Consider the following 12506-nt stretch of genomic DNA (forward strand, 5'->3'; position numbering starts at 1 on the left):
TCTATCTGGTATTTTTTTTAAATCATTCCAGGACTGATGAGGAATATTTTAAAATTTCAAGATGGTGTTAACTTGGGATCATGTGTTTTCAAAAAAGAAGCACCTGGCTCATTGTATTGTTCCACTCTGAGGCAACTTTGGGGGGCCAAGACCCCCATCCTTAAGCTTGTAAGAATCGCGATGCTTGCGGAGCTGTTTCAGGTGTTTTGTGGTGGTTCATAACTACTGCTTGCTGCCTGCCTATCCTAATTCCCTAAGTGATGAGGAACTCTTCTGTGAGCCTCTATCTAGTCCCTGGTGAAGCTCTTTCAAATGTCACCACTTTCTCCCACCTGTCACCCATTGTACCAAATCCATACTCACTTAAAACCATGTAAGCTACTTACGTGAGAGTTGTAAGTTGTGTGTTTTATCAGATATTGTCATGGACTTAGCATGTGATCAATAAGCCTTCTGTTATTTTAAAAATGTACATAAGGCTAGATCAAAATTGCTGCTTTGGATGCTCTACAAATTGACAAATAGATCACGTCCTGTTATACAAGTGAGGAAACTTGCTCTTTTCACGTGGAAAGTGTTGCTGCCAGCCAGTTTGCTATCTGCAAGGCTTCTGAATTGCTTCTAACAGTAGTGGCTTGTGTTGTACCCTGTCACAGAGACACGCCTTACCTCAGGTCTCCTAGTAGGTCAGTGGCAGAAGTAGAAATGAAACATTGGTACATAGATGTAAGGTAAGACAGCAAAGCTTGAAAGGTTACATTTTGCTTTCCCTTTGTCTCCTCTTTCTTTTGGAAGGTGTGGTGAATGTGTTGCTAACAACTCCACTCTGGGTGGTAAACACCAGACTGAAGCTGCAAGGGGCAAAATTTAGGAATGAAGACATTGTACCAACCAACTACAAAGGTATTATTGGTAAGTGTTTCTTGGGTAAGTTCCTATTTAAGGAGTTTCTTTTCTCTATGTGGAATTTATTGCCTCCATAATGCTGCCTATCCGAGAGCCTCAAATCTTGACATCTAACTGTGAGCATTTGTTTAGCTCATGTGTCTGTGGATTGACAAGAATTTGACTCGTTGAGGCTGGGGCCAGCCTGCACATATTCTTCTCTTGGTGATGGCAGAAGCACAGGAGGACACGTCCAGTCGTACAAGGATATTTCCAGCCCCTGTTCACAACTTGTTTGCTAACATCCTTTTGGCCAAAGCACATCTCATGGCCAAACCCAAAGTCAGGGGCTAGAGAAGTATACTGTTGTTACATGGACTATTGGTGGAAAGGGGTAAATATTTCTAAAAAATAATCTACACTGTTGTGGTTTTTATTGTTGTTGTTGTTTTTTAGTGTTGTCTTTGGATAAAACTATCTTATTAATATCTGATGACTTTGAGCTTAATAGTACTACATAACCTGGTTCTCCTTTCCCATGTTTCCATCTTTGTAATGAGAACAGTAGTTTCCTTATTAGTCAGATCCTATATAATGGACCCAGGGGGCTATCTCTTGTTGTCCTGGACTTTGCTATGAAACACATAGGGTATCAGTTCACAATTCTCTGTAATATAGAGTTCCCAATGGTGGTGGTGGTGGTGGAGGTGGTTATTACTTAGGAAAACCTGACTTTCTTTCTTTCTTTTTTTTTTTTTTTTTAATTTATGCATTTATTTTAATTTTATTTTTTACTATTTTTTAATTTACATCCAAATTAGTTAGCATGTAGTGCAACAATGATTTCAGGAGTGGATTCCTTAGTGCCCCTTGCCCATTTAGCCCATCCCCCCTCCCACAACACCTCCCATAACCCTCGGTTTGTTCTCCATATTTATAAATCTCTTCTGTTTTGTCCCCCTCCCTGTTTTTATATTATTTTTGCTTCCCTTCCCTTATGTTCGTCTGTTCTGTGTCTTAAAGTCCTCATATGAGTGAAATCATATGATGTTTGTCTTTCTCTGACTAATTTCGTTCAGCATAATACCCTCTAGTTCCATCCACATAGTTGCAAGTGGCAAGATGTCATTCTTTTTGATTGCCCGGTAATACTCCATTGTGTATGTATATATATATATATATATATATATATATATATATATATATACCACATCTTCTTTGTCTATTCATCCATCGATGGACATGTGGGCTCTTTCCATACTTTGGCTATTGTTGATTGTGCTGCCATAAACATGGTGCATGTGTCCCTTCGAAACAGCACACCTATATCCCGTAGATAAAGGACTAATAGTGCAATTGCTGGGTCGTAGGGTAGTTCTGTTTTTAGTTTTTTGAGGAACTCCCATACTGTTTTCCAGAGTGGCTGCACCAGCTTGCATTCCCAGAAAACTTGACTTTGTAATGCCAGATTGTCAGGAAGAGTTATCTATGATTTAAGTTGGTGTCTCAATAATCTGGTGACTGTCAGTGTCCAATGATTATCAAAAAGTAGTTAACTGATGAGGTTGCCCCCAGAATATCATTGCAAGAAGGAAATTTTAATAGAACCAGTATGATTTGTGTTCTGGGTACATTTGAACAAAATTCACATTGTGTTGTCCAGTTAGGGGATTGTCCTCAAAAGTCCTTGATTTCTTGCCTAGACGCTTTTCACCAGATCATTCGAGACGAAGGAATCTTGGCTTTATGGAATGGCACATTTCCTTCCTTGCTGTTGGTCTTCAATCCTGCCATCCAGTTCATGTTCTATGAAGGTTTAAAACGGCAACTTCTAAAGAAACGAATGAAGGTAATCCCTGATTGTGAAAGCAGCAAATAATCTCAGACATTGTCTTATTTGCATTGATGTGGTTTGTTCTTTTTTCGCTTTCCAGCTTTCTTCTTTGGATGTGTTCATCATTGGTGCAATATCCAAAGCGATTGCTACCACAGTCACTTATCCCATGCAGACGGTACAGTCAATTCTGAGGGTGAGTGCTGGGGTTCTCCCTGCATCTAATCAAACAACGTTCTAAAATATGTGGTGTCTCAGGGTGCCTGGGTGGCTCAGTTAAGCATCCGACTTTCGCCCAGGTCACAATCTCGTGGTTTGTGGTTCGAGCCCTGCTTTGGGCTCTGTGCTGACAGCTCAGAGCCTGGAGCCTACTTCGGATTCTGTGTCTCCCTCTCTCTCTGCCCCTTCCCCACTCATGCTCTGTCTGTCTGTCTGTCTGTCTGTCTCTCAAGAATAAATAAACATTTAAAAAAAATTTTTAAATAAATAAAATTTAGGGGTGCCTGGGTGGCTCAGTCGGTTGGGCGGCCGACTTCGGCTCAGGTCATGATCTCGCGGTCCATGAGTTCGAGCCCCGCATCGGGCTCTGTGCTGACAGCTTGGAGCCTGGAACCTGTTTCAGATTCTGTGTCTCCCTCTCTCTGACCCTCCCCCGTTCATGCTCTGTCTTTCTCTGTCTCGAAAATAAATAAACGTTAAAAAAATAATAATAAATTTAAAAAAAATAAAATAAAATATATGATTTCTCTGTTTAAAACAGTGTTAACAAAGCAATAAAGTAGTCAGTTGGTAGGCTGGAGCATTCCTTATGCATTTTTTCATTTGTTTGATATATTGCCCGCTAGGCTGGCTGTCACTTGGTTTCCTGTTTGGTTTGGAACAAAGATTATATTTGTAATTTCCAGTTAACATAGTGTCTCAGAAAACCCAAATGTGGGGCAAATTTCTTTAACAACCTTGGGAAAGTATAAGTTTGTTTCCTTCTCATGAAAGGTGATTTGGTTAGGTTAATCTTTACAAAATCAGAAGTTGATTCCTTTAGTTCATTCAGGAGGAATTAATGATTTAGTTTTTCTGAAGGGCTTTCAAATTTCTGTTTTTTTCATTCAATTATTTAATGCCCACTCTGTGTGAGGAGCTGGCTACACATGGTGAATAAAAATCCTAATCCCTGCCCTCCTGGAGGTAACAGAGGAAAGAATGAACCAATAAATAAGCAGAATAAATAGGTTGTTATAAATTGAGAAAAGAGCTATCTAGGAAGTGAACTGCATTCTGAGATTTAGTGGAGGGGGCATGGTGCAGATGTTCTTAGATGGGATGATTGAAGATGACTGGGCTCCTCTGAGGAGGCATGTATAAAAATCAAGACTTAAAAGAACCTAAGGATCCAGGTATCAAAGAGCATTCTAGGTAGAGGGAACATGTTGTGCTAAGAGCTTGGTGAATATTGGGAAATGAAAACAGGCTACTGTGGCTGGAGAGTGGGCTCCGGATGAGATTAGGAAAGTAGCAGGGAAGCCTATAAGTGAGGATTCTAGATTTTATTCTCACCTGAGTGGGAAGCTTTTGAAGGCCTTTTAGCTAGGGAGTGGTGTGATCTGATTTACAATTCGAGAAGATTCCTCTGGTTTTTCTGTGGTGAATTGGTCATAGGGTTAAGAGATAAGGGTGGGAGGGCAATCAGGAGGCCATTTCCATAGTACAGGTAAGAGGTGATGGTGGCCTACACTGAGGTGGTAGCAGAGGAGAGGAGAGAGAAGACATGGACAGATTCACAATCAGTTTTAGAGAAAAAAATTCAAAGTATTTATGGTAGATAAAATGCGGGTGATAGTGAAAGTATTTCAGTTCAAAAATTTATTACCTTCTGTTAGAAGTATTTCTACTGATGTGCTATTTTTAAATTGATACTTAATACAAGGAATTCAGCATCTAAATAAATGTATTTTGATACTTTTACAGTGTAAACATGTAATGTGAAGAGCTTAGACTGAAGAGGTTCTGATTTGTGGTTATCAGAACTTTTAAAGGACTGGAGGGCAAACCATACCATCAGTATCTAAATCTTCATTGTGGGCATGTTTGTTTTCTTTTGAGGTAGAATTTTCCCATAATTCTCTATAAAGTGAAAATTCTCATGCTTGATTCATTGAAAAATATTTCTTATTTTCACTTATTTTATTGAAAAAGAGAAGATTCATGAAATCTACATAGTAATTGGATATTTGTATTACTGTATACTATAAGACCTTACTCAAACATAATTTCCTCTGCAAGTAGAAATTGATCTTTTTTCTTCTTCCCCAGTTTGGACACCACAGACTAAACCCAGAAAACAGAACATTGGGAAGTCTTCGGAATGTTCTCTATCTTCTTCACCAACGAGTAAAGTGAGCTTTGTAAATGCTTCACATTCTGTCCTGTCTTTCAACAGCCATCTCTGCCAGGGAGTAGCTAATTCTGCTTAACTTGCACTACTGCCTTGGCAGTGGTAGCCTAGAAACCTCTTCTTGCATGTTGTGCTCAGACATTTCTCATTTTAGGGGCTTAGTGCAGTATGATAGCGTTTGGGGAAGTTACAGAAAAAGTTCAAGTCTTTATTCTTTGTTACTTAGAAATATACGGGACTCCTGTAGAGAGGGAAGCCTCCTATAATCTAATGTAGAGACTGTTCTGCCCTAGTAGTGCTGTCATCAGTGGTATATCCTGTGACTTCTCTTGTAGATACAAATAAACAGATATTATAGAGCAGTAGTCATAGTGAGAGAAGGAGGGGGTAGTAGGAAGAGTAAGAGTAATTATCATAATGATGACGACAGTGATGATGATGATAAGAGTAGCTAACATTTTGAGTGTTTGCTTTGCAGCAGACCCTGAGCTCCGTGCGTCACGTGGGTAATCTCACTTAATCCTAACAGTAGCCCTGTGAGGCAGGTGCCTTCATCATTTCCCTGAATTCATTTCATTTAAAGAAGCTGACCCTTAGGGATGTCAAATAAGGCAGGAGCCTCCTCTGAAGCAAAAGCTGCCATAACTTTCTGTTCCTAGATGTAAGATATTTTGAAAATAAATATATTGTAAAAACAGAATACGCTTGGGACACGTGGGTGGTCAGTCAGTTAAGCATCTGGCTTGGACTCAGGTCATGATCTTGCAGTTCATGGGTTCAAGCCCCACAATCAGGCTCTGTGCTGACAGCTCAGAGCCTGGAGCCTGCTTCGGATTCTGTGTCTCCCTCTCTGTCTGTTCCTCCCATGCTCACACTCTGTCGCTTGGGGGGGGAAAATTGTCTAAAAAAATCCAGAATATGCTCGGGATGAAAAAAATCAAAGATAAAGAATTGGTATAAAGTGAAAACTATAGGGCGCCTGGGTGGCGCAGTCGGTTAAGCGTCCGACTTCAACCAGGTCACGATCTCGCGGTCCGTGAGTTCGAGCCCCGCGTCAGGCTCTGGGCTGATGGCTCAGAGCCTGGAGCCTGTTTCCGATTCTGTGTCTCCCTCTCTCTCTGCCCCTCCCCCGTTCATGCTCTGTCTCTCTCTGTCCCAAAAATAAATAAACGATGAAAAAAAAATTATTAAAAAAAAAAACTATAAATAATCACCATACCAAGTGTTGGCAAGAATGTGGAGCATCAAGAACTTTCCTTGTGCTGCTGGTGGGAAAATGAAATGGTACAATGATCACTTTGGAAAGCAGTTTGCCATTTTCTTCAAAAGTTAAACATAGAACTACCATAGGACCTAGCCATTCTAGTCAATTTATATACCCAAAAGAAGTGAAATATGTCTGCACAAAAACTTTTATACAGATATTAATAGTTTCAGAATCAAAAACTGACAAGAACACAGATGTCCCATCATCGAGTGAATAGATACACAAATTATATATCTACATAGTGAAATACTGCTCATAAAAAAGAAGGACTCTCTAATGTTGTATACATGCAACAATATGGATCCCAAAATAATTGTGCTGAGTGAAAGAAATCAGACAAAAAATTCATACTGTATGATTCCACTTATATAAAATTTGGGAAATGCAAATACAATATCCACACACTACCCCACCCCCCCTTATCTACAGTTTCCTTTCCCATGGTTTCAGGTGTCCACAGTCAGCCATGGTATGGAAACAGACGATCTTCCTTCTGACTTATCATCAGAAAGTCGATAGGACCTAGCACCAAGTCCCAATGCCTGTGTCATCCGCCTCACTTCCCCTCAGAACAGAGATGTTATGAGAGAGAGAGAGACCACATTCCCGTAACTGTTATTTCAGTATATTGTTGTTCTATTTTATTATTAGTTTTTGTTGTTAATCTCTTACTGTGCCTAATTTACAAGTGAAACTTTATGATAGGTGTGTATGTATAGGAAAAAAATAGGGGGTTCAGTACTACCCACGGTTTCAGGCGTCCACTGAGGGTCTTGGAATGGATCCCCCCGGGGCTAAGCGGTGGCGTGCCTCTTTGATGCGAGAGTTGACTTTTGTGAAGAAAACCTTAACTATTTTTTTCAAACCTCTTTCCTCTCAGGCGGTTTGGAATAATGGGACTCTACAAAGGCCTTGAAGCCAAACTGCTGCAGACAGTCCTCACCGCTGCTCTCATGTTCCTTGTTTACGAGAAACTGACGGCCGCTACCTTCACAGTTATGGGGCTGAAGAACGTACGCAAGCGCTGAGACACCTCGCCCCGCAGAGTGCAGAAGGCTACTCAAGATGTGGGCTTCCCTCCGTGCGAAGGGAAGTGATTCTCTTTTTACTCTTGGCTGCCTGCTCCATGAATTTTACCCTCATAGGCTGGAAAAGCATCTAAGGGTAAACATGGAATAGAGCCAGCTGGACCTGTCGACCACTTCATTTTTATGATGGTTGGCTGAATTTTGTTGGGGAGGTTGGTCTGATGGTCATATGAAAAGAAGACATTATTGAAAACGTAAAAATGAAAGATTGTGGGTGTTTGTTGTTTTTCTTAAAGGGAATGGACTGTTGCTCTCGTGTGTTATCTTTTCCAGTTAAAATCTTTCTTAAATTTACCAGCTGTTCTTTTTCCCTGAACCCCCAGGTTCTAGGAATGTATTTAATACCATGTAATTCTCCTCTTAGGCTTTTGTATGTCTTAATCTTGGTATTTTCCTCACTAAACATACTATGATTGTGCCACAGGCATGACTCTATTTTTGTTGAGCTTTATTCCTCCTCCTTAAGGAAAGGTGTCGTCTTTAGTACATGAGCTGTTTATTTTGTGGGAGAAATGAAAACAATTCATCCCAAATGATTCTCTTATGAAGTATTTGTAAACATCACTTATTCATTAGTACTTGACATAATTAAAAAATATTTATTTTGAATTAGGCTTTTCATTACAAAAGGCTTGAAGTTTTATGTTTTTCCATACAAGCCCCATCAAGTCAAGCCCCAATAAACTGTCAGCACAAAAGACATTTTAAAAAGTTGCCCCTTATTCAAGTATCACATTGGGGTTACAACCAGATGGTAAAAATCATAGAAAAGAGAGAGAGAGCAGACACCTTGTTTAGGCTCTGGAGTATTCTCTTCCTTTACAAAATCCTGGTGAAGGCTGTATATTTTGAGAATAAATGTCTGATTGAGGTGATTTCTATTTGGGAACATCCCTTATAGCCCTCCCACTTGGAGTACCTGCATCGAGCAGCGTCACTGATATCACTTGGGAGCTTGTTGGGCACGTGGACCCAGACCTTCTGAATCGTAGTCTACGGTTTAACAAGATCCCTGGGTGGTTCATACGTTAAAGTTTGAGAGACCTTAGAGCCCCTGACTTAACAGAAGCTATGACTGGTCTCAAGGATAGAAACCAAGACAAAGATTTTTCTTAAAGGAAAGTTGGACTAATGCATCGAAACCACCCCTGACAAAACTGAGTGTCCCACACATCACATCCTTTCCTTTCACCTCCTAGCCCGTGTTAAGGCGTAAGACTTGAATTATGCAGCTAGGAGTGGATTTAGACCTCTCAAGCCACCCAAGGAGGAAACTCTGGTCATTACGTGAACAGCTCTTTGGGCTCCTTTGACTTAGTTTTTGTCCCTATAACCAAACACCACGTTTTTCATGCATGAGTCTGATTCAGCCAGAGTCCAAGAGGAATAATGACATATCTGTGGGCTCTAGTATTTTAGTTCAGTTTTGAAAGTGGAAATTTCTTTCTCTTATTTCCTTTCTGGTTCCTGTGGTAATTTCAAAACATGTGATGATCAAACTCCTAATAACTGAAAGATGGTTGTGTATTCTAGAAAGCAAGAATTAGGAGGGGCTAATAATCTGGGAACTAGACTGAACACTCAACCCCTATTTAAGCCAAAGAATTGAAGACAGAATTGGCCCCTTTACTACATTTCTTTTTTCTTTTTTCCTTTTTTTTGAGAGAGCATGCATGCGTGTGCAGGAGCAGGTGAGGGGCAGAAGGAGAGGAGAGTCTTAAGCGGACTCCATGCCCAGCATCCCAGCACAGAGCCCAAAGCAGGGCTCCTTTTCACTGACCATGAGATCACGACCTGAGCCAAAATCAAGAGTCAGATGCTTAACTGACTGAGCCACCCAGGCACCCCCTCCCCCTGCATTACTACTTTTTATTTTACTTTAAGGTTCCTATGTGTCTGGCAGGGCTTGGGTGGGAAGCACAAGACTTATTTTTATACAGGAGAAGAATGATCATAAAGGTGCCATGTGTACTTTTGTTGTCTTAATTATGCAAGTTGCTTTGGAATTTGAATTTTGAGCTCAGGTTGGTATGTTAGAGTAATTTCCAAGTCAAATTATGTAGTTAAATGAGATTTTATGATGTGAAAATCTATTTGATGCTTCTTTTTTCTGATTTTATGAGTGAACAATTTAATATTGAGGTTTTATGCTCCCTGTGGAAGCTTGTGGACTCACCCAGTTTTGTAACCTTTGGTTAATAATAAGTTATTTGAGAAAACTAAGGAGCTGAAGTCTGTACTGTAGAAATGGAAAATTTTTATTTTTGATTGTTTATGCAGTTTCTCTAGAATGTGAGGATAAGAGCCTTTGGGATTATATTAGTGTCACCACAGTGGAAAACTTAATTTCTGTAAGTATTTAATCTGTGTTTTGAAGTGGACACTAATATTTCTACCCTCATCTTAATTTTACTATTAAATTTGAAATGCAGAAATAGGCTTGACCATAAGATCATAAGCAGTGGGAGTTAGAATCTTGGGTTTTATTCCCAGCTCTACCACCGACCAACTAGCAAATTACATCATCTCCTTGAGCTTCAGCTTTTTGATGAGTGGAGGTAATAATACTACCCACTTCAGAGGATCTTTGAGAACTAATGATGTCAGCTAAATCCCTTTATGATCTCGACAGAGGGAAAATCTGAATGAACCATGTGACTGTTCCTGGATTTATGTAGCAGTTTGTCTTCTTCAACCTCAATACTTTCTCATCTTATAATCCCAATGTCTCTGTGAGGTACAAGGAACAATGTCCCCATTTAATTAACAAGCAAATTGACACAGAACTATCAAATGACTTGCGTGGTTGGAGCCAAAACTAGAGTTGATTTTCCTGCAGTCAAAGATAATGATGTAAAGATTGGGTTCTGGAATTAGACCTAGGTTCAACTCTGGCTCCACTTCTCACCAGCTGTGAGAACAAAGCAATTAGGGAATTTGTATAAAACTTCGTTTCTTTGACTATGAAACAGAGGTCTTGATAAAGCCACCTCAGAGGGTGATTGTGATGATTATAGAGATCATATATTCAAATTGCTTAGCACAGTGCTTGCCACATGAGAAGAGCTAGATAAATGTTAGAATGACTCATCATAATACGATTATTACTGTTGAGGGGTATGGCTGCTTGATAGATACCACTGCTTGCTGTAGTGAAGTGAGTAGTAAGCACTCTGGGTTTTGAGCCAGACCTGGGTTCAGATTTTCATCTATTACTTAATAGTATCGTGGCCACAGACAGGTCACTTGCTCACCTTTCTGAATCTGTGTCTGCATCTGTCTGATGGAAATGATTACCTCACAAGGCTATAACACATCTTTATATAGATATAGATCTACCTTATTTAATCTCAGAACAGCTCACAAGACTGAAATATGTATCTGTCTATAGATGGATATACAGAGATAGATGTATCTATCTATAGATAGATACCTTCTTTAATCCTTAATCCTCAGAAGAGCCCTGCAAAGTAATACTTTCTCTTGGACAGATGGAGAGATATATGTATGTACATCTGGCACAGTACATGACATATATATGTGCTTCATAAATGCTGTTTTTGATATTGAGATGTACATAACATTAGTTCCGGGTATACAACATAATGATTCAATATATGTATGTATTGCAAAATGATCACCACAGTAAGTCTAGTTAATGTCTGTTACCAAAACATTCATCAGATAAGTGATGTTTGAACCAAGAAAATCAACTAGGTTTTACTTTGGGGCAGCATTTCCTCTTTCCATTTGTTTGAATTGTGAGCATGTCTTTTCTGGGAGTCTTTCAGTGTACCTCCCCAAAAGAGAAGCCAAATCCAGTAATTTCATGTGTCATTCAGTATTCAGATTAAGTCCCCCAAATATGGATCAGTTAATCAGTAAAATACATACCGGCTCAGTAGCAAAAAGTCACTGGCTAAGTTAGTGTCTCATCTTGGCTCTCTAGAAAAGCTAAAGAATAGTGACTTCATGGGGCCAGATGCCACACATCTAAGGAAAGCCCTCCCTCTGAGCAGCTGAATTACTTACCTGGCGATGTTAAATGTCGCAGAATACCAAATATATACAAAGGCTCATTTGTAGGATGTTTACATATGCAGTAAATATAACTGTGACTTGCAGGGTTTTTACCACCATAAGAATGAAAGGGCCTTGGGTTAGTGCTGCTGTTTGGGGGGCAAACTGGTAGCCCCTGAAAAGTAGGTTCAGTGGGACATAGTGGACAAGAAAATAAGTTTTCCGTGGGCTGGTCAAGAGAAGGAAAGAAAAAAAATTACTATTTAAAGACAGAAAGTGAAAATGGGAGTCAGCGGAGGGGGGAGACAAGGCACCAATGCCTAGCAGAGCCCTCAGAGAAGGCGCACTAAAAAATGGGTGACAGGCACATAGACTTGGCAGTAAACTGTGGAACCTAGTAAATGAGGTCCAGTCTGTGATGAAGTGAAAAGGGAAAGAAACCCTGGCTTGAAAATGGGCAATGGAACCTCCATGCATTCAGTGCCTACAAAATGCCAGGCACAATTGATTTGCATACATCTTGATATCCTTGTAATAACTCTAAATAGATGAGGATCATTCCTGTTCACAGATGAGTTAGTTAAATCCTAAAGAGTAACTTACCAATGTCAACATACCTAGTGAATGGGGATCGGGATTTAAAATTTAGGCTGACTCCAGACTTTCTACACTGCCACACCGCATTCCTCAGATGTCCTTAAGAGTAAGGCTTCTAAATGAGTGTGTGGTTCTCTTTTACAACTTAGAGGAGCATGTAAGTGAAGATGTATTTGTTTCTGTAATGAACTGTCTTCACCCCAATATGACACCACAAGGCTCAAAGGAAGCCTATGGCCTCTGTGTCCAAGAATGGTTCATTGAATCCATTGAGGATATTTCTTGCCTCTGTGTCCAAGAATGGTTCATTGAATCTATTGGGGCTATTTCTTGCCTCACTGTCTTTGTTTATGCTTTCCAGTGTGTTGAGAATCCTCTTCCTACTCTTTCTGGTGAATTCCTGCCCAGATCCGTCATCACTTC

At 40.0% G+C, this 12506-nt stretch overlaps 1 protein-coding gene across 2 annotated transcripts in view; it reads left to right on the forward strand.

Annotated features, from left to right (window-relative positions):
* Positions 1 to 8075, forward strand: part of SLC25A17 (solute carrier family 25 member 17) — a 48385-nt gene extending 40310 nt beyond the window's left edge. For both annotated transcript variants that reach the window (XM_086712183.1, XM_025926730.2), the window contains 5 exons: positions 796 to 912; positions 2589 to 2734; positions 2820 to 2915; positions 5030 to 5112; positions 7259 to 8075. In XM_086712183.1, the coding sequence (XP_086568309.1) occupies positions 796 to 912; positions 2589 to 2734; positions 2820 to 2915; positions 5030 to 5112; positions 7259 to 7406 (590 nt within the window). In that variant the 3' untranslated portion in view covers positions 7407 to 8075. The remainder of the gene's footprint in view (positions 1 to 795; positions 913 to 2588; positions 2735 to 2819; positions 2916 to 5029; positions 5113 to 7258) is intronic.
* Positions 8076 to 12506: the final 4431 nt, after the last annotated feature.

Source organism: Puma concolor, chromosome B4, assembly GCF_028749965.1.
Source record: "Puma concolor isolate L17-30 chromosome B4, mPumCon1.1.hap2, whole genome shotgun sequence".
Lineage (NCBI taxonomy): Eukaryota > Metazoa > Chordata > Mammalia > Carnivora > Felidae > Puma > Puma concolor.